Raw genomic sequence first — 27,254 nt, 5'->3', positions numbered from 1 at the left:
TTTGTCTCAGTGTTCCTTATGTGGTTTAGAAGAATATACAGAATAACTTTTATACAAACACTCCCCTGTTCATCATGGAAAATGTAACAACGTAGAATGTTGCCAAATTTTTGCAAGACCCCGAGCTTTGAAAATTTGCTTCCTGGTTAAAAAAGATTCAACGCATCTCATCATAGAAATATAATCAGATACTCAATTTTATATCATCTTGATACAGTTCATAATGGATTGGCAACATACGTAAAGCATTAAATATAGTTTACACTCTAGGAAATAGTCGCATTTGTGTTTTTTTTGCAAAAAGCAATACCCTTTTGTTTATAATACATGCGTTTTGATATGTGTCAAGTGTTAAACATGATGGGCGAGCTGTCTAAGGCCCCGCGCTAGTAAGCGAATGGTGCCTGGGCCGTTCCCACTTGTAACCGGGTGTAAAAACCTTGGAGCTAACATTACTTGCAGGCTCTTTCAGTGTTGTCACCACCCCTAGTGTGCAGTACACATCCTTGTCCACTCATACGACGGTAGATAACCAGATTGTGGACACACGAACACGTGCAGACCCTTTTTTGCGGTAATAGTGGCGTACAGTATCGTTGGACAAAATACTGTGACTATATGTTTACCCCGCGGTACCTTAAGCGGATGAGGCTGCATGAGTTGAATACTCCCCAGGGAGTTGAGATGGTTAAAAACAATGCCAGAAAAAAAGATCAAGGAACAGTCCAGCGCCTTGAGCATGTACAAGTTGCGTGGATACGTGCGCTAAATAAATTCTATCATCATCATCATCATCATCATCATCAATATCTATAATACTCAAAGTATTTAAAAACATGAAAATCTTATACACAGTTTACCTAATGTTTGAAAACTATTGTAGAATGCGGTGGAACGTTGACAGCAACATCACAACCACAACACCTCACTTCCCCGGGGTATCCTTACACATACTTCAAGTAAGTTGATGTTTATTCACTACAGATCGTGGTTGAAATCTGTCATTTCTTTAGTTGGTAACGTCTCCTCAATTCACCAGTTCATGAAAGCTATAAACTCACGTTTATAAGGGACAGAACTTATTGATGTCAACTTTATAAGGTCATGAAGGTGTTAGAATATACCCGGAAGTGATGTGTATCACTCCTGAATGCACTTTCTCTCTATTGCCCATATTTTGATTTCGTTTTTCTTGTTTTGTGGAAGGTATATTGTAGTAGACATGCTCTGATCTTTAACACAATTCTGGCACGCGTTTTGTCCAATGCTTTGCACTAGACATTTATTAACACAATATTTATTTGTATTTATTTACACTATATTTATACAAGTAATATTTTAAACAATCGCAAGTGTAATTAGCTGTGACAAACTGTCACTTCTGTTTGCTCATGTTCCTATCCAACATTATAACGTTAATTGTGATTCAGAAGACTCAACATAGAGGCATGTTATTGTTTTCAGTAACCTTCACTGCACATGGATCATTACAGCGGAAAATGAAACCGATACAGTTAGACTGAGAATTCTAGATTCAGATATTGAGAAAGCTAGCTCTACCTCAAATGTCTGCCGCTATGACGTCCTTCGTGTTCATAACGGAAACACGACTGAAGGTACCTTCTGCTTTTTTTCCTGACGGTAGAAAAGAGGAAGCCGGTATCATTAAGGGAGTTCATGTTTACGTTAAGTCTTAATCGATTGCAGGAGATGGTAGCGTAGCGATCGGCAAAGCAGGCGGGTGGGTACACCTAAGTATCCGGCCTTGTCAGGATGCATAGTACTGTGAAGCATTTCGAGTCGGGGGTAATCTCAATGTTTTATATATATTTTCAAAAATCTTTAATCCTCGCAAAGGCACGAGGGCCTGTGATGCCACTGGGATTTAGGGTCAGGCTAGGTATCTGGTATCTTGAAACTTTTGGAAGAATCTACTCACAGATGCAAGATTGTGACCTGTTTGCTTTCGTAATACCATCGGCTGATCAGCATCATTCACTCATGCACAAACTTATGACGTTGTGTATGCCTGCTGAAAGTGGGATATTTTCAGTTTCATTACAATAGTTCCATTAACACAAACATTAATAAATACACTGAATTTACTCTGTTATGGAACCAAAACGATTGAAAACCTGCTCGAAAATGTTTCAAATTTAGCAGCTTTTAACAAATGCTTTTTATGCACACTGATGACAAAGGTACTGATACTGTCGGGTACTGGGCAGTGAAACAGGCATGACCTACTTTGGTTCGCTTTCAAATGTGTGTGGAATATGAAACCATTGGTGCACTGTAGGTTGCTGATAGCAAATGTGTGTCTGTTAATATATGTTTGACTATTGGTATAACATTGTAACAATGATACATAATATATATTTAGGTTGACTGAGTCAGAAATAATTTCTATTCCAGCTGATCAATATCTAGGGCAATCCTGTTCAAACCAGATCCCCAGATACCAGAGTTCGAAGAATTCGCTGGTAGTACAGTTTATCACCGATGTTGGCACAACTAAGCCAGGATTCAGGCTACAATATACTGCACGAAAAGGTATTTGTTTCACGTTTCACGGCTTGCAGCTAGATCACCAGCGTGTTGATATCAAATACAATTGGACGTTGATGACGCGATCTCATTTATCCAGATTTAACTGTGTGGTATTGGCAGAACAGTCTTGGCACTGATTACTTTCATCAAACCACACATAACTCTACACATTAGTTTGCACCTCTTCGACTTAAGTCTGTTCATGCATCAGATTATCAGAATACTTTAATTTGTTTCTATGCGTTTCAAAGGTTGTGTATTATGACAGATCTGGAAATAAGGACAAATCATAGTTAATATAATAGCGACATAAATGTAAGAAATAATGTAATTTATAAACTTCACAAATGTATAGACGTGGTAAGACAGTTTTTAAAGAATCTAAGACGATGTCAATATTTTTCTGAACTCCCTGACACTGCACATTTAGAACCTATCGATGATGTGTGAGAGTACAAGGCGCTAGAACCTGATAGAGTCACACCTCTGATAATTTAGTGTTGTGATGAAACGATGAACTTTCACCATTTGCCATTGTTTTTATAATTATAATTTCTGTATAGTTGATACTTTCCTGTGGGATGGGCAAAAGGTTTAATTATAATAAATTTGTCGTTGACAGTTGGTGACTGCAACAATACGTATCCTGTGTATTCCTCCACCCAAGTCATTGTGTCACCTGGATACCCGGACTCTTATGAAAGGTATGTTAAATGTACTGTAAAATGATGTCTATCCGCATGCCGCCGCTCAAAGCTAACACACATGGAGGATAACGAATCAAAGCAAGAATTACTGCATTTTAGTAAGTCACATAGAAAGAATGTAGGTCCAGATGAACAGGGTTTCACTGTACAAAGTAGTTACGCCTACGTTCACTTTTATTTGATGTTATACACCTGCTCAAGCGCAAGATTATTTAAGAAAGTACGTTGTTCCTGTATGACTGGGATGTCTTGATTAAGTATTTGCTTAATACCGTCTGGGGTGTCATCCCAGAATATGGCCTATTCTTATTAGCATTACATTGGCAAGTTTGAATCACCTCATGTTATAGATGTCAGGGAGATTTTTAATTTTAGAAATAGGTTTTCTTACGAGTTAATTCCGTGGTGCGTGTTTTTTACTTTATCGGGGGTTTCTTCCTTACTAAACTGACGTGAAGCCCATTTCTGGTGTCCCCCCGCCGTGATATAGCTGGAATATGGTTAAAAGCGGCGTAAAACTGAACTCACTCACTCACTACTAAACTGACCCTCGAGGAAATGGAAACCAAATCCTTTCAATGGCTGTAAGGACTAAGATCACATCACGGAACACATCTCAAACACCCAAGCTATCACAGAAATATTGTACAACTGAAAATGATACTCGCTGTTCCATATAGAGAATCTTTTACACACTTCTCTTGTCGCAGTTGCATAATGTCCAGACAATAATATACCTATCTATTAAAATTGTTTCAGGAACTTGGAATGCTTCATAACACTGGCCGATATATCACAATCAACGCCACGAAACTTGAAACTGGACATCGTGGACTCGTATTTAGATGGTGCCTACCCAAACTGCGAAAATGACTCGGTTACTCTTTATCAAGGTGTGTGAGTAATGTTCAAAACCATGGAACAAGACCTATACGTTGTCTAAGCAATTCCAAATACGTTTGGGGCGGTGGGGTAGCCTGGTGGCTAAAATATTTGCTCGTCACGCCAAAGACCCGCGTTTGATTCCCCACATGGGCACAATGTGTGAATCCCATTTCTTATGGCCTCCGCCGTGACATGCTGGAATATTGCTAAAAGATAAAAGAGTCCTAAAACTAAACTAATTCATTCACTCGAAATAAGTTTTATTGTAGCCAGGGACCAACCTCAACGCAGGCATGATTACGTATTAAGAATTGTTGGGAACAAAACCTCACAAAGATAATTGGATCTAGACATATGATTATCAGCAAATCACATAACAATCTTTGACCAGTTCTTCACTTCTTCATTCCTCTAACATTAAGCTGAAACTCCTGCAAATAACCGAAATTTTGTTCAACGCAACGTTTAACTCGACTCAGTCAATTTTATGCATTGGTGAATGTTTACAGATTTGCAGAATAAACCAAAACACAAATCCCCAGGTGATAGAGGAATTCAAAAATAATTCAAGGGTGAGGAAAGAAGAGGTTTAATTGCTGTTCTATATTTGTTTGTAAGTGTCTATATGTTTTCAATGTAGGTCAGAGAGGGAGCCGCATTGGAGAGTTTTGTGGTGATTCTTCAACAACCCCAGCGGGTCCTTACTACTCCAACGGATTAGTCATGACAATGGTGTTCAAGACCAACGGTGACACAAGTGGTCGGGGCTTCCGAATCCGTGCTTCACACAGCATACGGAAAGGTATGTGAAAGACCTGCAGAAGTATAAACTCAGTCTAAAGTTGAATAACGTACATAATATTCGAATGTTTGAACACCATGTCGTGTTCTGCAAACTGCGTAGGCCTCCGAAATAAAATGATTGAATTCGTCAATGTTGCAGTGGTACCACCTCAGTCAGGAAACTGTGGCTCTCGGTTCCTTAATGCGACCACAAATCGACAGTTCTTACAGTCCCCTGGATACCCTGTACGATATCAAAAGTAAGTATTCACTTAGTACCTGTGTGTTTACATCAGTATACGTGCGTACATGTGTGAGTGCGCACGTGTACGAGTTCATGAATGCAGATATGTATACCACATTTGAGAACAATCCTCTACAACATCAGATCTTGTCGATCTACACTGCCCATTGTTCAGTGACATTATAGCTATATTTGCCTTTATTAGATTATATAAAATGAAAGTATGGAATAGATAATAAAGGTAGAGCTCAGTCTCCATTTACATGGCGATACTACTGAAATGAAATCTTCTTACAGCCATGAAGACTGTCGGTGGACAATAACGGCTTCTAGTCCAAATATGATGGTGCGCATCGAAGTTATCGACTCGGATATATACTCTAATGATAGAAGTTACTTAAACTGCAGATATGACCATGTTACGGCTTATGACGGTGAGTTATATGTAGTCTCTACTTCCATGATGAACTGATAACGACCAAGAACAATGTATTGATCCATTGCCTTCATATTCTTTACAACAATCAAGGGGATGAAGGACATTTTTGTGTAATCCTGTGGAGTGAAGACTGAACACACAATATCTGTTTGTCCTTCATCCATCTACGTGACAGTAGCCTGTAAGTGATCGAGCCTGGATCGGACAAAAACTGTGATTGACGTCATGGACATCGATCTTCGTTACTGCATTACGTAACGTTAAGTGTCAAGAAAGTCAGACCACCCGATCCCTCCTCTATTATCTGTCATGTGTTGCTGATGATCAATTTTCACTTTGATCACACTCTCATAAGCATATCTGTCCATCACAAGTACTAAACATTTCAAATCTTTATCTTTGAAGGCTCTTTTTAATAGAATTAGTTTTCATTTAGTTATATTTATCAACGGAAATTTATTGATACATTTTGATAATAGTGTCTATTGTAATTAGTAAGTGATTTTGTTTAGGCAATGGCTGTACCTTCAAAGGGCGGGGGGTCAAATTAGTTACGTTAGTCCTTGTAATTCAAAGTATTTTATATTTTGAACATAACATGAATCGAAGAATCTTTGTTATTTTAACGTTCGGCTAAATGTACCCGGATCGCTCAAGTAGCGAAGGTGCTGTAAGTCCACATGGTCCATGGTACATTTGTATGATGGACCACCTTCAGTTGCTGGCGATCTATAGCCCGTTTTTGATATTGTACCGTTCTCACATCTTTTTAGGACAACTTGCTAGTCTGTCCGTTTTCAACAGGTGTTTATACCTAGTAATGTGTTATTGTTCTTGCTATGATATGACTAAAATATAACACTACCCCCTCAATATTCACATATTCTTGTCTTGCACTTTCTAAAACCAAAAGAAGATGGTTCTTGTCATCGTGGAAATGTAAACGAGAGAAAACATCCGACAGTTAGTGCCCCTTTTCACTGATACATGTCACCACTATATTCGTTTCTATTCACCGTAACCAGAAACATAAGAACTGCCATGTATGCAAAAGGTCTATTTTCATGAAGACGCTATTTATGATCTTGGAAACTGTACAGAGCGATCTTAAGGACAGCTGCTATAAGTAAATTACATTTCACATAGGAAATGTCTACTGATTGTAACGTATGATCAATGTGAAATGAAAACAAACGCATATCAAATGTTCCAACAAATCCCTGTCATAGATCAACCATGTTTCTTTCCAACAACTTGTGACAAGTTGAATTAATACTATATGGATCCTCAAAGCGCAAATTGAAATTTTGCAACCTTAGTAAGAACAAAAATATGTTAAAATATTTGATTTATCACCTTGTACACCACAATCCCAAGCCCACCAACTTATTCATTAAAATGAAAGCAATGTCATGTGAAGTTCACTTTGAAAGAACTACCAGAAAAAATAAGCATTCATAAACCGACCCACTGTATTTTAAATTCAAGCACGTACTGGTGCTAAAAACCTGCTGATAGATCAAAGGTATCAGCAGTGTCATTTAGTGTATTATATCCTTCTTCCTTGACCCTGTAATCCAGATTTGTACGATTATTTTCTATGCAAAGAAAAACTTTGCTCTGCTTTCTCATAATAGTCGTTCTCACGCGCAGGACATTTCAAGCTGCCATGCTACCAACGTTGGTCTTCTTTGCAACATGTTTATCATCATTTCAACAAAAGAACTGTTCGACATTGTACAACTCATACCGGAACATCTTGATTTCAGCAAAGTGGTGACAATCTGTATCACCCCGGAGGTTCCTCCAAGCGTTATGCCCGCATATCCCCGTCAAGCATTTGCAATTTCCTTCTTTCGCTTATGTTATAATGTCATATTTATTCTTCCCAGGACCAACAATCTTTGATGACATAATATCATCATGGTGCGGCCCTTCACGACCTACCTTTCAGAGCACTGGATCAGCTGTGACAATGCACTTCCATACATATATATCAACAGCTAAAAGAGGTCTCAAGCTGGCATACTTTGAAACGAATGGTATTCCCTGTTTTTACACTTATCCCCTTTCCACTATGCGAATTAGATAAAATGTCTATAAATACATTAGTTTATACATTACGAAATGTGAGAAATGTTAAGACTCAGGGTCACATTGGAATAGCGTTCTGAACAGCGGACAAAGTTTGCAGCCTTCAAAAATTCTGATCGTCCCCGTTATTAGTTTTTTGTCAGCACCAATGGACTCAGAAACTTTTTAACACCTGCGTCGACCTCTTTATATAGAAATGACACGCTATTATATTGCTGAAATAATGTCTTTTCAGAACCATACCATTGTGGGGAACTCTGAATGTCACTACGACTGACTTCACAACCTGAACATCGCCTAACTACCCTGGACCATACCCAAAGTAAGAGTGTGTGAGTGAGTTTAGTTTTACGCCGCACTCAGCAATATTTCAGCTATATATCGGCGTCTGTAAATAATCGAGTCTGGACCAGACAATCCAGTGATCAACATCATGAACATCGATCTACGCAACTGGGAACCGTGACATGTGTCAACCAAGTCAGCGAGCCTGACCACCCGATCCCGTTTGTCGCCTCTTACGACAAGCATGGGTTACCAATATTCTAACCCGGACCTTCACTGGTCTCCATAGTAAGAAAATGTTTACCAACCTGCAAGTAATGACGGTTGGTGCAACAGATACTACTAAATGTATATATGTGAACAACCGTGTCAGAACTGATCTTCACTCACGGCTAGTGTACTTGTTTGGCGTCGTAGCCAATCGACACACGTGGTTTCAATCACCGGATTGTCTAGTTCAGACTCTATTAAGTACAGCCTGCCGTCACACCACTAGAATAATGCTGAATGTGGCGTTAACCAAACACACAAACAAAACTTAATGTTCTATAGGACTATTAAATAATGATACATGACAAGTAGGTAACACTATTTGAAGTTCACAATGTATACCAATACATGCTAAGCTATAAACATCAGCTGTGTGAACTATCTTAAACGTTAGGCATCACCATGTTGTATACAAGTCATATGACGCTTTATCAACAACATAAATAGACAATAACGAAACTATCAGAAGTAATTTTCCTACACAACATAGCCTACGGAAATAGTCATAAAATAGATCATCTATTGCCAGTGCGTGGACCATACTCTACAAGCGCTAGGCAATAGAACTAGACCCATTCAGCTTATTACAACACTACTACAAGCTATATTACAATACCATTAGTAATTTAACAGCTATTCATAAATGTCTATGCTGCACAAGTGTCACAAAAGTATTTAACATGAAACTTAATTTAAACTACTTTAGGAAAGTTGATGCACATGGAATGCTAACAAATCTTTTTTCCAAAAGGAGCTAATCCACTTGGTCTTGACTACTAATTTTGTGACGATTAAACTATAATGGCAATAATCCTGGATATTTCCATATTTTTTGGTATTTATTTATCTTTACATTTAAACTGTAAATTTGGAGTCCTTGAATAATAAGAAAAGCAAGATTTATAAATGTCAACTTCAATGCGTATAGTTGAGTGATCGTGTGAATGTGGGTCTCCCGGCAATGCATTATTAGCTAATCCATGTTTGCGTAAATAATGCAGATTTTGTAATATCGCCCTAAATTAGCCGAATTAAGTCAAAATGAGCTGACTTTTGTGTCATGAAACTTATAAACATACTTTCATTCATTTACAACCTTCAAAACTTGGAAAAACATGTTTTTGAGTAAAAGTAAATATTCTCGCCAATGGGCCAAATTGTTTTTCGCCTATGGGCGAGATTTTGTAATATCGCTCTAAATTAGCCGAATTAAGTCAAAATGAGTTTAAATTTGTGTCATGATGCTTTTAAGCATACACTCATTCATTTACAATATCCAAAACATGAATTCTGAGCGAAATTAAACATTCTCGCCCATGGGCCGGCACATGGGCTAGCGAGTTTAAATTTTGAGATTTCGAAATTATGTTAAGATTAAGAATATAGAAAACAAAGATATTGATCTTCTATATTCAAGCATACAGTGCATGTGAAAGTTTACATCTGTCTACGAATTTCATATAGCCATAAATAAAAATATTTGTTTTGTTGTAATTTCATAGACTCTATGCGCTTCCTATGCATCATAAAAATTATTATATATTTTTTGGTATACACGACATCATGAACGAGAAAATCTCCTTCACCTGTAAGTATTCTTGTGTGCTGTGATGGCATAAACCAGTCTGTTATGATTGTTATTTCAGCAACCAGGAATGCATCTGGACCATACATGCTCCAGCAAACACGAATATTGAAGCTAAAGTCAGGAACGCATTGCTGGAATCAACATCCCGATGTACATACGATTTCCTGGAAATATACGATGGTAATAATTCTTTAAACCTTTTGATAATTGTAACATAGGAATATACCAATACTCTAATTTTATATGTGTCATTTGAACAAGATGTAAAGATAACGTGCTAAAGAAGTGGGAGGGAGGGGAAGGACATAATGTTTTAAACTCTGATGTTCACCAAGTCATCTTTTCCACTGGATAATGAACAATGTAGTGAAGATCATGGGTTTCCCCAATATTGCAAATGTCTACGACGTGTAATTGGAACTTTTCATCTGAGAGTTTGCGAACCGCGACGGTATCACTGAACATACACTTGAAGCAGTGTAAACGCATAAGCGTCTAATACTTAAACATAATGTTACTCATATCATTTGTTTTATGAATACATGCACTCGATTTGTGTTAACGCGTATTTTGTGTTCAGGATTAAGAACCAATTCGTCAAGTCCCGGGAGATTTTGTGGGGATGACGACACTGACTACATCAGTTCCGGTCACATCATCACCGTAAGGTTTCATTCTGACTCATCAACCAGACACAAAGGATTTCAAATGCAACTCAAAGCGGGGAACTTTAGCGGTAAGAGACTTGTATGCATAATTCCAACACTGGACAAATATGACGTTGCATGTAACCTCTGCAGTACACATGAGTGAGTGAGTGAGTTAATATTTAACGTCACATCGGCAATATTTCAGCCATATCGTGACGAGAACATTTGATATTGAAATGACAGTACACATGACTGGACACTGATCCTTATATTGACTGTTTTCGTGTGTATTGAAAGACGCCTACCCTTCCAGAAACCCTTTTTAGGTCACTTGATTCAGAGGGATCCAACACGTTTCAAGCGATGATTTTAAAAAAGAATTTGATATTTCAATTTGTACATCACTTTTGTGCATATTACTTAAGTTACGACGAATTTTCTAGTTGGTTACATTCCCATTTGGAAAAATATAACGCTCACAGAAATACATACATTCACACATGAACACACGCACCCACTCACATACATACACACGTGTACACATACAATCTAAGTCTTGTGTCATATAATATTTCAGTTTCTGAGACCGAAGAGTTTTCAGCTTCCTACCTCATCAACTACATATATTCTCCGAACTACCCATTTAATTACCCGAGGTGAGTGCTCGTACTATACGATTATATGTCCTTTCCACACTTACGATTATTTATGCCGACTGTCAATACCATGCCGAAAAACGAGAAAGGTAATCACCATTTGGTCAGCCTGTTTTGACTAGATAATGGTAAGACCGTCGTAAACTAGTGTTTCCTAAGTTGTGTCAGAGTGAGTGAGTTAAAAATTAAAGTCACTTTGGCAATATTTCAGCCACATCGTGACTAAATTAAGTTATAGATTAAAGGTAAATTATAAAAACCTGTCGACGAAGGACAGTAAAACAACTAGATTATTACAGATAGAAATTAGTAACTAAATCTAAAACATTTTAACTATACAAGGCGATACAATATAAAAACAGGCTATAGATTGCCAACAACTGAAGGTAGATCACCATACTAGGGACCATGGGGACTTACAGTACATTTGCTTCCTGCATGGACCCTAGCTGGATTTACATCAACCCTTCAGCTGTTAGCAGTTTAGTTAGTGTAGCGTTACAACGTAGGTATGATGTAATATAGATAAAAAATGATTATAATATTGAAAAGAATAAGAACAATGTCATGCACCTACCAGGTCAGCGATCGTGACCAACCGACGGCGTTTTCGCTTCTTAAGACAAACATGAGGTGCTGAAAATCAGTTCCTACCGGGATCAACACGAGTGTTAAACTTTACTACATGAAATAGTTTTTATTAGAAATGTCATGACGTCGCAAGTAGAACAAGCACAAAATTCATCACTGGTGAAAGGTTTACATATCGTCTACGTCCACTGTTTTGGCAGATCGTGTGACCACAATACACGTGTGTTCTGTATTCTAGTAACGCTGAGGTCGGCTGGAAGATTACGGCAGATGGATACTACATTGTCAAAGTCAACGTTATTGAATCTAGACTCGAGAACTCTTTCGGTTGTGTCAGTGACTACGTGGAAGCATTTGACGGTAAAAGATGGGCCGTTGGGTATTCTGTTCTTGATATTCTTCGACAAAAACTGTTTTCTTAGTCATCTGGCAAGCAATTTCGAATACAGTTGTTTTCATTTTCATAATAAACAATTGAAACATCTTACTAACATCTAATGATCGAGGTGAAAAAATGTTCTGTAATCTCTGTGTTGCAAAGTGCGTGTGCATTAGTAAATGGTGTGGGTGCGTGTATAAACATTCTATGTATAAAGTTTCTGACAGACAGACAGATTATTTATTTGTATAAGTGGCACCTAGGCCAATAGTACATGAGTAAAATTATAACAGTGAATTTATGCGTAAACCTGTAAATACGCGAGTTATTGGAACATCAATAAACCGATAAACACCGCTACACATTAACAGTTTACATTTTTTCTCTCAACCTAAGTATGTGGTACAACACAATAAGTCAATATTTTCTGTGTGAAGTAGCATACAGAATTTATGTCTCAACGGCTGGTTGTAGAAAAAATAAGGCAACTATTTTTCTCTCATTTCATCATCTTCTCGAGATGGATTGCAAAATGGACATTGGATATCTATTACGTTTACAGTTCTGGCAAATCGTGCCGTTTGGAATTTGAAGTTGTGAGCGTTACATCAGATCTAACTTAGTAAGCGTACGCTTCAGTTGTGATGATTTAATCTTTGAGATATAAATTTCTGTATCAATACAATATTTATACACTGAATAAAAGTTGAAACAGGTTGATGACGTTATTTCATTATACCAGTCTTGTTGATATATGTCTTTGCATCTCTGCTTGAATACATCGATGAAACATTGCTTACATTTTGAGCGAGCCACACACTTTCAAAGCCATGACTAAAGAGAATAGTTCTAACGAAGGAAACCCAATTAGTATCTCCAGTATCATCTAATGTTTTAAGCATTTCATAACTACACCTTGAATACCGTGAAATTGGTTGTCTCATCAATCTTAGCCAATATGAAAGTATAAAGTTTCTGTACCGCCATTGTCCAGTCCTGAGGTTATGGTCTTTCTGGCTCCAGCATAACTACCGGATTCTAGTAGACACGTCATATAGAACATGTGTCTCGGTATTGGTTTGCAGAAGATATATGACTTGTTGTTTTAAAGGGCCGGACTCGAATGCCCCTTCACTTGGTCGCTGGTGTGGAAAGAGTGAACCTATCAAACGCAGTTCTGGTCCCGTTCTGTTCCTGAAATTCAAGTCAGATTCATCTGATGTTGATCGTGGGTTCAGGATACAGTATACCAACGAATATAGTTACCATTCACGTGGTAAGTGTCGGACTAGTCGAAAATACAATTTATAACCCCATGTTCCTTGTTATCGATTTGAAAGAACTTTGAGACAGACATTTACAAGAAATGAATCAGAATGTAAAGATATGGCGGTCGAGTGGGGTTGGACGCATTTCTACTTTAAAATTATAGAGTGAGTAGGTGAGTTTAGTTTTACGCCGCATTCAGCAATAGTCCAGCTATATGATCTTTGGTTCAAGATAGAGTATACCGTCGAATACCATTATCATTCACCAGGTAAGTGTCGGACAAGTTGATCATACAATTTATAACCACATCGAGCTTAAAGGACTTTAGGATAGGTCATTACAATAAATGAATCCGGTGTGTAAATATGATGGCTGCGTTGTGTGAGTTGGACGAGGGAGTAAGTGACATAAACATCCGGTGCTTGCGAAGATTTCACATATGTCTCTTGTTTGTATGTTGTTGCGGCAGTTAGGTCCACAGCATGGGGGCTGTCTGGCCAAAGTCGTCCCTTTCCTCGACTTGTGCCATATTCACGTTCTCATCCGGGCGAACTTTTCACATAATCCTCACATTTAATTTCACTTTCAACAGATTTCTATACAGGTAACCGAAGTTTGGAATAACTTGATATACTTTCAAAGAAACACTGGTTAAAATATCAATAGCAATATATCTTTCGTTAAAACTTGCACACCTTTGATTAACCCATACATATCCGAATACGTTAGTTATTTCTATATTTACCTTTACCTGCCATTTAACAGGAACATGGGGAAATGACCGGCCAGATGTATATTGGGGTTAGAGTTACATTTATTTACAATAACAACCATAAATGAAAACAAAGTAACAATGGTTTATTTTCATTTTGTTTGTAAACATCAAGTTGGACAAACAGTGTGCACTTTTCAATGGAAGATGTCATCCTATAATATACGAAAATAAATTTTGTTTTTCTAAATATTCACTTAGATTGCAATCTCTACTAGTAGGATCAGTTTTGAGCTTCTACTGGTAGAGATTGCGATTGTATAGGTTATTCTGTATAATCAGAGTCTCTACTGGCAGAGAATCCGATTGCAATCTCTACTAGTAGGATCGGAGATTCTACCAGTAGAGACTCCGATCGCAATCTCTACTGGAAGAGTCTCCGATCGCAATCTCTGCTGGTAGAATCTCCGATCCTACCAGATCGCAATCTCTACCCTGACATATGTTATTTGATTAAATTTGATAATCCAGTAGTACAGGATTTTCGGTGACAGACAGCACATGTAAAATTGTCGGGGATGGCAATTTCTACTTCAAAAGTATTAGGTGAGAAAATGAGTTTAGTTTACGCAGCATTCAAAAATATTCCAGCTATATGGCGGAGGTCTGTAAATAATCGAGATTGGACCAGACAATCCAGTGACCAACAGTATGAGCATCGATCAGCGCAATTTGGAACCGATGACATGTGTCAACCAAGTCAGCAAGCCTGATCACCCGATCCCGTTAGTCGCCTCTTACGACAAGCATTGGTTACTGTAGGTCAATTCTAACCCGGAATTTCACGGGTTAGAATTATAGAAAATACATATGAAGTTTGAAATAGAATAAAGTCAAAGACAGAAATATTAAAACAGGTAGAAACAAACTCTGGAATTCGCAGAAATTAATTAAATTTGGATTTGAATGAATTTGAAATTCGTATTACTTTTGTAATATGTCCGCTTATTTTAATTGTCATCGGGGGTAATTCACTGCCTGCTAATTGTATAAACCTGAGAGACGGACTGCAAGAAGTATATGACGAAATATATCAGATAGCCAACAGAAAAAAGTAATTATCTGACTACTGATGTGTTAAGAAGGAAGATTAATAACTAGTGTATACAAATGGTTGTTATATTACTTTTGCATGTTCAAATATAGTGAGAGTTGCAGTTACTCTGGTACCATATATGTGATATACGTGTCATCAATTTCAGGCTACACTTCATATCATCAGTCGATATTTTTTCCGTCGAACTTATACTTATATATTTTAGTATTGGCAACAGTGTTCGTACATGTGGTTAAAGACGAATAAATAGTTGAGAAAGTCTGTGATAAGGGTACGCAATATACAGTTTATGTTTGTGTGTACATGCAATTTGGATCTGCAATGTGATCATTTCAACCATAACCCACTAGAGAGGTGTAACCTTTTACAATAAAGGCCAATACTGAAGCCCCTGTTTACCTAAACATCCACGATTTTGTTGTATTCATCAGAGTGGGTATCACAATATACAGGAACTCAATATTTAACGGCGTGAATGCCGGGTAAATATTATTCTAGTCGTTTATCAAACAAAACCAAAGAAAAACTTATACATTGGTGCTTGAGAAGGGATGTGCTGTAACATATAATTCGTAAAATCAAACTTGTGCGACTTAGATGACTTGGTACATGTACGAATTATCGGGTATTATCTAATATTTGTGCATCCTCATATTTTATAGATTGGGATTCTGATGTTGGAGCTATTGTTGGAGGTTCGATCGGCGGCGCGTTTCTTTTGCTACTCATAATAAGTGTAATTGGCATATGCATCTACAAACACGGCCAACGCACCACTGCCACCAACATCCCAGTGTATTATACTGCAGACCCGATACCTGTGGTCAACAACATGGGCCAAGCACTGATCACCAACGCAATGCCCCCAACAACCTACACTGGACCTACTACCTACACACTGGCAGATCAGGGTTCTACCGTACCTTCTTCTGGGGTACGTCAGTGCGGAAGCACTGCCAAACAAATATTGAAGGTGATGGTGTACAACGTCATCGATTATCAAATGCATGATATCACCATTCTGTCATGACTGTAGCAAAGGTACTGTAAGTCCCCATGGTCCCTAGTATGGTGAACTACCTTCAGTTGCTGGTGATCTATAGCCAATTTTTATATTGTGTTGTTCTCTAAAGTTAAAATGTTTTAGATTTAATTGCTAGTTTTACATTTATATCTGTGATATTCTAGTTGTTTTACTGTCCTTCGTTGACAGGATTTTATACTCTATCTTTCATTATTGTTAATATATATGTTGTTTTAGTCACGATATGGCTGAAATATTGCCAAAGTGACTTAGATTTTAACTCATTCTCTCACTCACTGTCATGACTACAACAGGATAGTTAGGTCATTAGGCCATTTGAAATAGCACAATAGACCTCCACTCAAATGACTAATGGGCAGAGGTGCTTTGGCGAATGGCTCTAGCGTACTTATCCTCACTGAATGGACCTATACACTTGTGTTTGCTTTATACCACGTGCAGTCTGCAGTCTGAGGTAATATAAGTTCAGTTCAGTTTGGTTTATACCGTGTGTAGGTTATTAAGGTATTCTGTTGCCCACAAAAAAGTATGATTAAAGCAAGAACGATGCTACCAACAATGCCTTAGATCATACGGGATTGGGTCAGAGTCTGTGACATCAGCCCATTATTTCGTAGTTAAACATGTGTACTTTGCCACAGGATACCTTTGCTTTTTAACGAACGTCTTCAAAAAGATAATAGGTGACATTATACGGCATGTTGTGATAGGTATTGATCTGTTTTATTTATCTCTCATTTTTTCACTTTTTTGTCATGATAAATAAAATTAGATGTTTGTATGCGAATTCAGTTGTATGAATATCCTCTATATGGTTGTTTTATATCTTTATGTATTTAAAAGCTGTCCAGAAATGCCTAATATAACCATTCAGGGATCATGTCTGCTTGTCTGTGTTGTACATGTAACAAATCCCTCAGGTAACATAGATCTGAATGTATTAATATGATGTTTATTGTGTTTTTGTACCCTGACCAGATTGGAATTATTCATGAACATTGGACAACTACAACAGAGTATTTTTCTGTTTGTCATATGCACTTTTCTGTCTTTTAATAGTATAAAATGTAGGTGCAACATATGAATATAACGATCACTGAAGAACACATTTTCGTTTCTTTTGTTCTATACACGTATACATATACAAGCATTACAAGGGGCGTAACTCTGCACACGAATTGCGGATAGAAAATGAAGAATCCTCAGTACAGTTACGTAAAATCGTAAGCAAGACAATATTCATTAACAGATGTAATTAAAGGATTGACATTAAATAAAATGAAGTAATTGTCTTGTCGGCTTAACCACTCAGTGATGAACATAAACTACCCCGTCGTATGCTGCAAGTGCAGATAATTGTGCATGTTTAAGCTGCTGACACTCGGTTGCCAAGGAGATATATTTCTAACTACCTGTTCAGAAACTTACAAACGAATAAGGATTATACTGTTGCCAAAATCCACGCTCTGTGGAGTGTAACAGTTTATCACCACGTCATAAAAGGTCTTTTTGATTCTTTTATTTGATAACCGAGTTTTCAATTGAATCGGTACAGACAGAAGCAGCAGCGTTTGATCATATACTCATGGCAACGAATAAGGAACACCTGAAAGATCATGTATACACAGTCAGCTACATGTTCAAGTTATATCTGGGTAAGCTGAATGTTCACTGCGAATGCTTACGAGAGTTAGTTTCTCTGTGTTTCCAAACCACGGTTACTCGTTCTTATATAACCATCAACTGGTTTTCCAGTGAATATAAACATTGAATGTCAGAACCCTTCTATCCCACAGAATTCAAAAGGTTTTAAAGATATGGACTTTTAATAACATTCATCCAACTGGTAACCAGAGTGTGTGTGCCTTTACACATGCACGTAATTTATACTTAAGGCTAAAGTGTGTCAAAAGCGCTGGTTGTAATAGGTTGTATGGAACATGGAATGTATGAACAACGAACTTCTGAAATGCAGTTGTCATGGTGAAACTGGAAAAAACTTTTGCTCCACGTATGCAAAGATGTTTGTGTACTATAATATTTAGGAAGTCTCACAATAAAATATCACACACACGTACACACGCACACACGCACACATGTGTTACTGAAGATCAATATTCTAACCCGGACCTTCACTGGTTAGGTCTAAGTAGTCAATGTTTGAGTACAATTCCAGACCACGATGTGTTAAAAAACAAAGGCGTCATATACGTTGTAAGTACGAGAACAGGTTTGGGTGTTCATGTGACCGTTAGTCGACAACTGGCAACCCGTTAGAAACAGATATGCATATTAATCATTCACACTGTTATTTCTTCAATTTACTGTGCACACATATCAAGTCCACGTTATCACAACCATGTGATGTAACGTTATTCTGTGGATTCCGATTTTCAGGGCCACAAAGTTGTTTAGTATCATCGCATCATACATACGGTCATGGGTATTTCGTTGTTGAAGTCTTTATTCTGCATAGTTTATGAGTGACTCCGCATGGTATTCCAGTTATTGCAAAATGAGTGCTCGCCTTGTCGAAATTACCACCCACGATATCCCACTCACAATGAGGGATATATCCAGGCGGAAATGTCACAATCGCGGTTGTGTTTTTGCACGCACAACCAGGAGTGCCATAAACAAGATTTCAAACTCTTGTAGATCCACCATTCAATATACAGGTAAGCTTCTGAAAAGCGTTTAAAACTTGATTCAACGTCGAAACATGAACAATTTGGTGCGTATTCGTAATAAAGAAACGAAAAGTTCATAATCATCAGAAGCAGAGTCCAGTGAACGAATCTAAAATAAGCAAGTGTTTGTGTATTCACCATCTAATAGTTATAACACAAGGTGCTTGTCTGAATGGCCTTACCCCTAAATTTCAATTGTATGTGTGAGGAAGGGTAGCAATTAATGTATTGTTTACACCTAGTACTATTTCTGACATTGTGTCTTGGTCGTTCAGGATATTAGGGCCACGTCTTGTTTCTTTACACTTGAGCAGAACATATATTCAGTGTGCAGTTCTCAGTATGGCTTTACGCCACTGTTTGCAATGTTCCAACAATATCATATGGGCTTCAAACATTGTGGTGGGGCATTGAACGCTGTAACCACTGGGCTATCCAACCTCTCCGGCATTTACATGCATGCCGTGATTACACTTGAAACAGAGTAATGTGCATAAATGACAGGATAAGATGGATGGTCAATAAATGCGTAGTGAGTGGTAGGTACACGATATTTTAAGGTTCGTGCTCCCATCACTGTTTGATCATAAACATGATGTTACTTGAGAAGAAAATTCAAATATCCTCCACGTACAGTATTATACGGGTAAGCAATACCCTTGGCAATATTCAACAAGAAATGCGAACAAACAATTACCAATAAGTTTCACTGAACTAAATGTCACTTCGGATTATTCACTCAGTGATGGAAAAAGTCATGTCGGGACCATGAAGTAACACAATAATCGCTATTAGGAGCTACTTACTAGCCATTAGCTATACTGAAGTACACTTTTTGATGATTACAAGCAAAAATCATCCATAGAACAGCGTTCCCGTGTTCAAATGTGTGTGTATCGCTGAAACGCTCACTAACACTAAGCATACAAGCAGTTTGATAAGACACCCTTGACGGCACGACCTGGCCTCAATATATTCACCACATATGACAACGGCTCGCCATTACACTTGCCACCCGAGTCTGTTGGATGTATGTTAAGCAGGAATTCAAACAAATGTTGGGGATATACAAAACTATAGCCGTCTTTCTCGGTACACTGTCGTCGTTGCATGCTGCAAGTACAGGTAATGTTTCCAGGTTTCTACAGGTAGATAGTGATGCTAAGTGGCACAAAGGTTTATCAAACAGAGTGTAATTTCTGGACTACCTTGATGTTTGTATTCGATAATCCGGATAACATCGGCACACAATCACTAACCATACGAACGGCATGCCTTGACAGCACAATCTATGAAAAATCTATGTCAAAATCTATATCTAAAGCATTGTGTTTAAGAATTAAATAGTGATGATATGTCTGCGAAAAATTGGTCCTAACCTGCCCACTAGTGGTTCCTAATGAAGACGTGCATGGGAATCGATAATTGCGAAACGACTCGGCAACCTACTTGCCACCTTATATCTTGGTTCTCTGATTGCTAGCTAGTTAAACAAGGCCACTCATTTGCCTTTGCTTTTAACATTTCAACCTTGATCATTGGTGTTGAAATAACCATACACTGAAAGAGTTTGTACAGAACACTAGAGCTTCCAGGGAGCATAAGAATTTGAATATAAGTCCCCATGGTTCCTAGTATGGTGATCTACCTTCAGTTGCTGGCGATCTATAGCCGGTTTTTATATTGTATTGCCCAAATAGTGCTATTAGTTTTAACTTTCCACGCTAGTTTTAATTCTAATTGTGATATTCTAGTTTTTTTACTGTCCTTCGTCGACAGGTTTTTATACCATACGTATATTCCATTTCAATGTCAAATGTGTTCTCGTCACGATAGGGGCGGTGGGGTAGCCTAGTGGTTAAAACGTTCGCTCGTCACGTCGAAGACCTGGGTTCGCATCCCCACATGGGTACAATGTGTGAAGCCCATTTCTGGTGTCCCCCGCCGTGAAATTGCTGGAATATTGCTAAAAGCGGCGTAAAACCAAACTCACTCACTCACTCACTCTCGTCACGATATGGCTGCAATATTGCCGATGTGACGTTAAATAATAACTCACTCACTCAGTCATAAGAATTTGAAGAGTGAAAGTCAGGGCATGACAAGGACACCGGATCAACGTTAGTTATTTAGAAATTATATTCAGGCATTTATCTGACCGAGAACTTGATTTGTTCATGTTAACGAATCCATGTTAATATATACTTGAGGCTAATCTGTGTGAAAAAGGGATGCTTTAGATGTAATTTAGCAACTTCAGGATAAAAGATTTTACATGAAGTTATATGACTCTGTTTTACATGGCATTGTTCTCTGGGTTTAAATGTATTTTAGTACTTTAAGATAAGAAATTAACATAAAGTTTATGTTTTACATGGCACTGTTTGGCTTTATGAAGTTACATTTTGAGGCATTGGGCGTGGGATGGGGATACGTGATGATGACTATACGTGCGGATTAACACGATACCTCAGGTGACAATGATTCCCCAGTGGGTTAAAGGGCAAGTGTACACGAAAATTAACCTTTTTGTCTTGCACATTTTCTTCATAAAAAGTGTTTATCAAGACGTTTTATATCCAAACCCGTACATATATGAGAAGTAACTAATTTATTATTTGCGTTATATCAATTCATATTTTCAACATTTACCGAGAGTTCTATGTCCACAATAAACACACCATGGCTTATGTCCCTTGGAAATGACGTCATTGGTGCCCAAACGATAAACGAATGACGTCGTCAGACCTTATTAGACCCATTTCACGTGGTGCAGGTAAAGGTGTGGTTCTTGTGTCTCGATGCGCAGGCTACTGTTTTAATCCACCTGCTGCTTGGCCGTCAGCTGACTATGTGGTCAGTTCTACACTGTAATGACGTTGCAGTTTGAAAAAAACGTATACATTGTACTAAAAGTGTTACCACGTAACCAAATTGTATAACATATTCAACCTGAGTCAGTCGCTTTTCCAACAGTATCTTTTTTCATGAAACCTAAAACGTATATGCACTACATCTTGCTTGCCATCGGTGAATGTGCCGGCATTCTACGTTTGTTACTAAACTTCTTACATAAATCGTATGATATGTCACTCCTCTTCCACCTAATTCACTTTGATATCGATAGTACATATCCAAATACATCACGCAGATAAATGCAATTTGTAGTTTTGAACACTGTTTGAAATTCGTTTTTCTATGATATCATCCGCTCATTGTAGATAAAATTTACTGAAAATTACATGCATCGTAAATCTCGCCAGTTTTGACACATTACTAAAGCACCATTCACTGCGTTTTGCGTAATTTATGGTATGTCTTAATTCAAATGTCAAATTTTACTGGGAGAATTGAATTTAAAAGAAAAAGACGTGATCATTGTGATCAGCGGTAGTTTTGTTGTTGTATGATCGAATCACCAATGCTCGTTCTGAAACATTATCAATGAACCGAGAATCGCTGAGAATGTTTTGGAAAATACGCAAACGTCAAAGTGAATTTTCAACCAAATTACATAGTGTTTATAAAATCACGTCACATGTATGTCGGTTATGTTTCGTCCATAAAATTCAACACCATCTTCCTGACACGAATCCCTGAATTCCTCACACAGTTCAAAATAAACTGACAAATGGACTTTGTCACCAATACAAAGTGTTTCAGTGAAATCTAACGAAATATATCGAGGATATGAGATGCCGCGCTGTGAAAGAATACTTGTTTGAAATGTATACAAAGCCAATCTCAGATTTTACACTGTGTATCCGTTCGCCTACTTGTTGCATACAATTGCTCATTAGTTTTAGAACATGCATGGGAAAGGTATCGTAGCAAGCGATAGTTAAATAAAACAGGTGTATTCCAATGATTTTCTAGATTCATCACAACATATTATAGTTTTTTGAAAGCATGACGCCATAACTGACGCAAACTCAAGCACAACGATGACGGTACTTCTCTTAATTTCTGACTATTTCCCTTGGTCACAATGAAAACAAAAAGAAAATAACAACCAGCAGACTGACAGAAGTTTCGGACTACTTACATGTCACATTTATGCATATACGTTGCTTGATACAACGAAAATTTCTTTCGAAAACTCCGGCGTACTCGTGTCAGTGAACACGCCATTTTGAAAAAGTCGCTTCCCGATAGTGATGTCATACGGACGTCAACATTGTTATACATATTTGGTATTTTCATTGAGGCGAGGTTATGAATGAAAATACACGCGATCAATCTGTCCTGCTGCTTACATTTTCTGCTCTTACGCTTCTTCGTATTTTCACAAACTTTTTTTCACGTGATTAATATCAGTATTATTATCTTTTGATTTGGGACTAGACAGTAGACCAGTTTAAAATCAAGTGGCACCAATTACGTCATAATCAAAGGGCGGTAACTCTGGCCTGTTTAGCTCGGCAAACAAATACCTCATATTGGCATAACATTTCAGCACTTATTTTGAGGGTTATACTTACATTGTAAAAAAAATGAGTATATTTTCAAACATTGGTATTAACTAATTAAAACAGTTCACTTTGATTCACATAAGAATAAATGTGATTTATTCGTGTACACTTCCCCTTTAAATATAGCATTCTTTCTGATGGTCTGAGCTTGAATCTTGGACAGCGGCCATGCAGGTTGGGTCTCTGAGGTCTCCAAGACACCGCGCCCGATTAGCCCCTGTTGTACTTGAACGTAATTAAAGTTTAGGTCTCAAATACAGAACCTACTTATAGACTTCTGTGATTGAACGATAGCTATATCGTCTCTTAGGTTTGGGATGGATTGTTTAAATATTTGAACATCTAAATATTTGAATATTTTCACCCATGGGATGCACATTGATATTTTTGAAATATTACATGTCAAAATTGTATTCTGATTTTCATCTAACCAAAAAAGTAGATTTTAAGAATGCGAGAACTACCTAAAAATGTAACAGCCATTTTTAGGCTCTGACAATTTCTTATGTAAAAACCATTTCAACTGCATGCATATGTGTGACATTGATTATCTTTTCAGACAGATGTTTCGAGGATATCACACTTACTGGGGATCCAGTAAACATAACATCTCCAGGATATCCTAAACCTTATGGCGCGTAAGCATTAATTGTTAAGATCAAATGTTTGTTTTTTCACTAGTGCAATGTGAAAATGGTTGCTAACATGGGTACGATCAATTACATAACACCACGTGCAGAGAAAGGCCTTATAAAGAGTCGTGATATGCTCAGGATAAGTGCTGCACTGCGGGGGGGAGGGAGGTAACACTCTTTAATTGACTCTAGATATACGATCTTGCCACGTTGTAAAATTTCAGCTAATAAACATTCCTACCATGATTACTGTTTATTTCAGAAACTTGACTTGTGGATGGAAGATACACACATCGTCACCTGACCGTCGCGTTGGCATTCACATTGCGTACTTTTCCTTGGAACCGTCCGTAAATTGCAAATATGACAATCTGTCTTTCTACGATGGTACGTATATCATTTGCAAATATTTATATCATTGTAGACGGCCCTGGTTAAAATTCAGGTTAGAAGAAGGCAATTGAATAATCAGCAATAACATTAAGATCCTTAGTATTGTCAACTGAATGCCAACTGAATTGAGATGTTATTTACACTTAGGCCCCTACCACCTACATGAGATGTACAAAACATTTCAAGAAGATAATACCTATACATGTAGATGTTGGTTAGATATAAAACATTCTTGCCGAGCCAAAATATGGACATATTAAGACATGTTCCTAATCGTGGATTATCATAAAGTAAATGATTTATACACATCGGGTCGAATGCAGCAAAATCTCTGCACAATTGCTGTCTTTCGTTTTCTAAAGATGGACAAATGATGTAACTCTTCTCCTTCGTCAGATACTTTACATTTTTTTCCCTTTGATCAAAGGTATATTTATCTACCTCCCAGTTTGAACAGTTGTTATCAAACTATGCATTGCTTTGTGAGGACTCTATCGCTCGCACTTATCCAACAATGTAGGTTAATGGTTGGAAAGTAGGGTTGGTGAATTGTGTTCTTCAAAAGTTTGATACTTGTAGTCTATTTATCTTTACACTTACTTTCCAAATACATTGTAGGTTGTCCAAGGAAGGTTAATTTACATGATTTCCTGGAAGAAAAGGGGACATCCCATTCTCAAATTTAATAGGCACAGTCTTCCAAGTTCCCTATATACCAAGAAACAAGAGGTCCAGGGCTTGAGCAATAGTCATTGTCCGTTATCTCACTATCTGTCACGGTACAAATCGTGAGCACTCGACCCCCACTGTAGTTACTTCTTATGAGACGCATTGTCATTGTCCTGATTCTGACCGGAGTCCCAAAGTGTAACGATGAGAATTAGGCGGTTTGGATTATCTTGTGTATCATATACAGGCTGTGCAGATTATGTATGTTTTAATCTTTTGTCTTTATCTATTATTAAACTGAATTACATTAAATAATCAATGTCCCATAGCGCATGGAGTAATTGCAATAACATGAAAACGTGTCTGACGATATCTGTCATTAAAATGTTTGCAATTGTGATATTTTTGTCACCAGGACCAGAGAAATCCAATGTATCCATGTTCACATTTTGTGGCAAAGAATCAACCCCCAGCAGCTTCCTCAGCACCAGAGATAGCATGTACATAGAGTTTATCTCTGATTCTTTCGTGAATGCTGCAGGGTTTCGCATCAACGTTATGGATATTGAAAGTAAGTAAAACCCTTCTTTTTAGCGAATTCTACCGAACAGATCTTGACACAAACGCTATGACTGATTTTGAAAATGAATTCTTTACCTGTCATGCCCTAGAAGAATATACAGAAGAACATTTATGCATACACTCCTCTGTTCATAATATATGACCACTGTCACACATGGAAAATATAACAAAGTTGCCAAAATTCTGCAAGACCCTGAGCTTTGAAAATGTGCTTCGTGATTCTAATAGAAATATGTACATCATCTCGAAATACAAGAATGTTCAGATACTCAAATGCATTTCAGCTTGATGCAGCTCATAAAGGATTAACACCATGTGTAAAGCATAAAATATATTTTAAGACTCTAGGAAATTGTCGGATTTGTATTTAGTGTAAAAGCAATAACCTTTCGTTTATATTACAATTGTTTTTATCTGCGTTAACTGTTCGCCAACACCAATACCTATTGATACTCAAAGTATTGAAAAACATGAAAACCTTATTGACAGTTTACCCAATGTGTGAAAACTATTGTAGAATGCGGCGGAACGTTGACAGCAACATCACAACAACAACACCTCAATTCCCCGGGGTATCCTTACACCTACTTCAAGTAAGTTGATGTTATTTCACTACAAAGTGGTTGAAATCGGTCATTTCTTCAGCTGGTAACGTCTCAATTCACGCATTCATGAATGCTATAATCTTACGTTTGTAAGGTATAGACGTTATTGATGTGAACTTTTTAAGGTCATCAAGGAGTTCGAATATACCAGGAAACCTTACGTTCCTTACAATTAAGTTGACACACGTAAATTGTCTCCGTTATATGTATCACTCCTGAATGCACATTCTGTTACCTATAATTTAGACATGCTCAGATCTTTAACACAATTCTGGCACGAGTTTTGTCCTATGCTTTGCACAAAACATTAAAACAATATTTATTCGTACTTGTTTACACTTTATTTATACAAGTAATATTTTAAACAATCGCAAATGTAATTAGCTGTGACATACTGTCTCTTGTGTTTGCTAATGTTCATATCCAATTCCATAACGTTAATAGTGATTCAGAAGACTCAACAAAGAGGCATGGTATTGTGTTTTCAGTAACCTTCGCTGCACGTGGATCATTACTGCAGAAAATGAATCCGAGACAGTTGGACTGAGAATTCTACGGTCAGAAATTGAGATAGCAGCCTCTGCCTCAAATATGTGCCGTTATGATGTCCTTCGTGTTTATAACGGAAACACGACTGAAGGTACCTACTGCCTTTTGGTACTGACGGTAGGAAAGACGACCGCCCAAGTCGGTGTCATTGAGGGAGTTCATCATTTACTGGCACCACGCATGATATCACCTGATCAATCACGTACACGCCTAATAAAGCGAACTTTAAGCAAAACTAGGATTGTTATATCTTACACTCGCATCCTAGTACATGGACGTGCCATGTACAACAGCATGCGAAACCGTTTCACCTTAGTAATGCCATTGGGATTTAGTGTCAGGCAGGGCTCTAGCATGGGCCTTTTGAAAAAATCTGCTCACAGATGCCAGATTGA

The 27,254-nt window shown here is 37.7% G+C and overlaps 1 protein-coding gene across 1 annotated transcript; it reads left to right on the top strand.

Annotated features, from left to right (window-relative positions):
• The first annotated feature begins 19,930 nt into the window (after positions 1-19,930).
• Positions 19,931-26,302, top strand: LOC124263238 (dorsal-ventral patterning tolloid-like protein 1). Its single transcript, XM_046697829.1, has 5 exons — positions 19,931-20,079; positions 23,986-24,064; positions 24,324-24,448; positions 25,539-25,694; positions 26,223-26,302. Exons 1-5 carry the CDS (start codon positions 19,983-19,985, stop codon positions 26,300-26,302), a joined length of 537 nt encoding a protein of 178 aa, XP_046553785.1. The 5' UTR covers positions 19,931-19,982.
• Positions 26,303-27,254: the final 952 nt, after the last annotated feature.

This window comes from Haliotis rubra, unplaced genomic scaffold, assembly GCF_003918875.1.
Source record: "Haliotis rubra isolate DU_JTF1 unplaced genomic scaffold, ASM391887v1 Scf874, whole genome shotgun sequence".
In the NCBI taxonomy this organism is placed as follows: Eukaryota; Metazoa; Mollusca; class Gastropoda; order Lepetellida; family Haliotidae; genus Haliotis; species Haliotis rubra.
This window is presented reverse-complemented; position numbering and strand designations above follow the sequence as displayed.

Bases quoted from the DNA above. Each gene is read 5' to 3' on its own strand.
- LOC124263238 (XM_046697829.1), top strand. From the start codon at position 19,983: ATGTATGTTAAGCAGGAATTCAAACAAATGTTGGGGATATACAAAACT. The intron at 24,065-24,323 runs GTAAGCATTAAT...TGTTTATTTCAG, and splicing joins TATCCTAAACCTTATGGCGC to AAACTTGACTTGTGGATGGA. The intron at 24,449-25,538 runs GTACGTATATCA...TTTTGTCACCAG, and splicing joins CAATCTGTCTTTCTACGATG to GACCAGAGAAATCCAATGTA.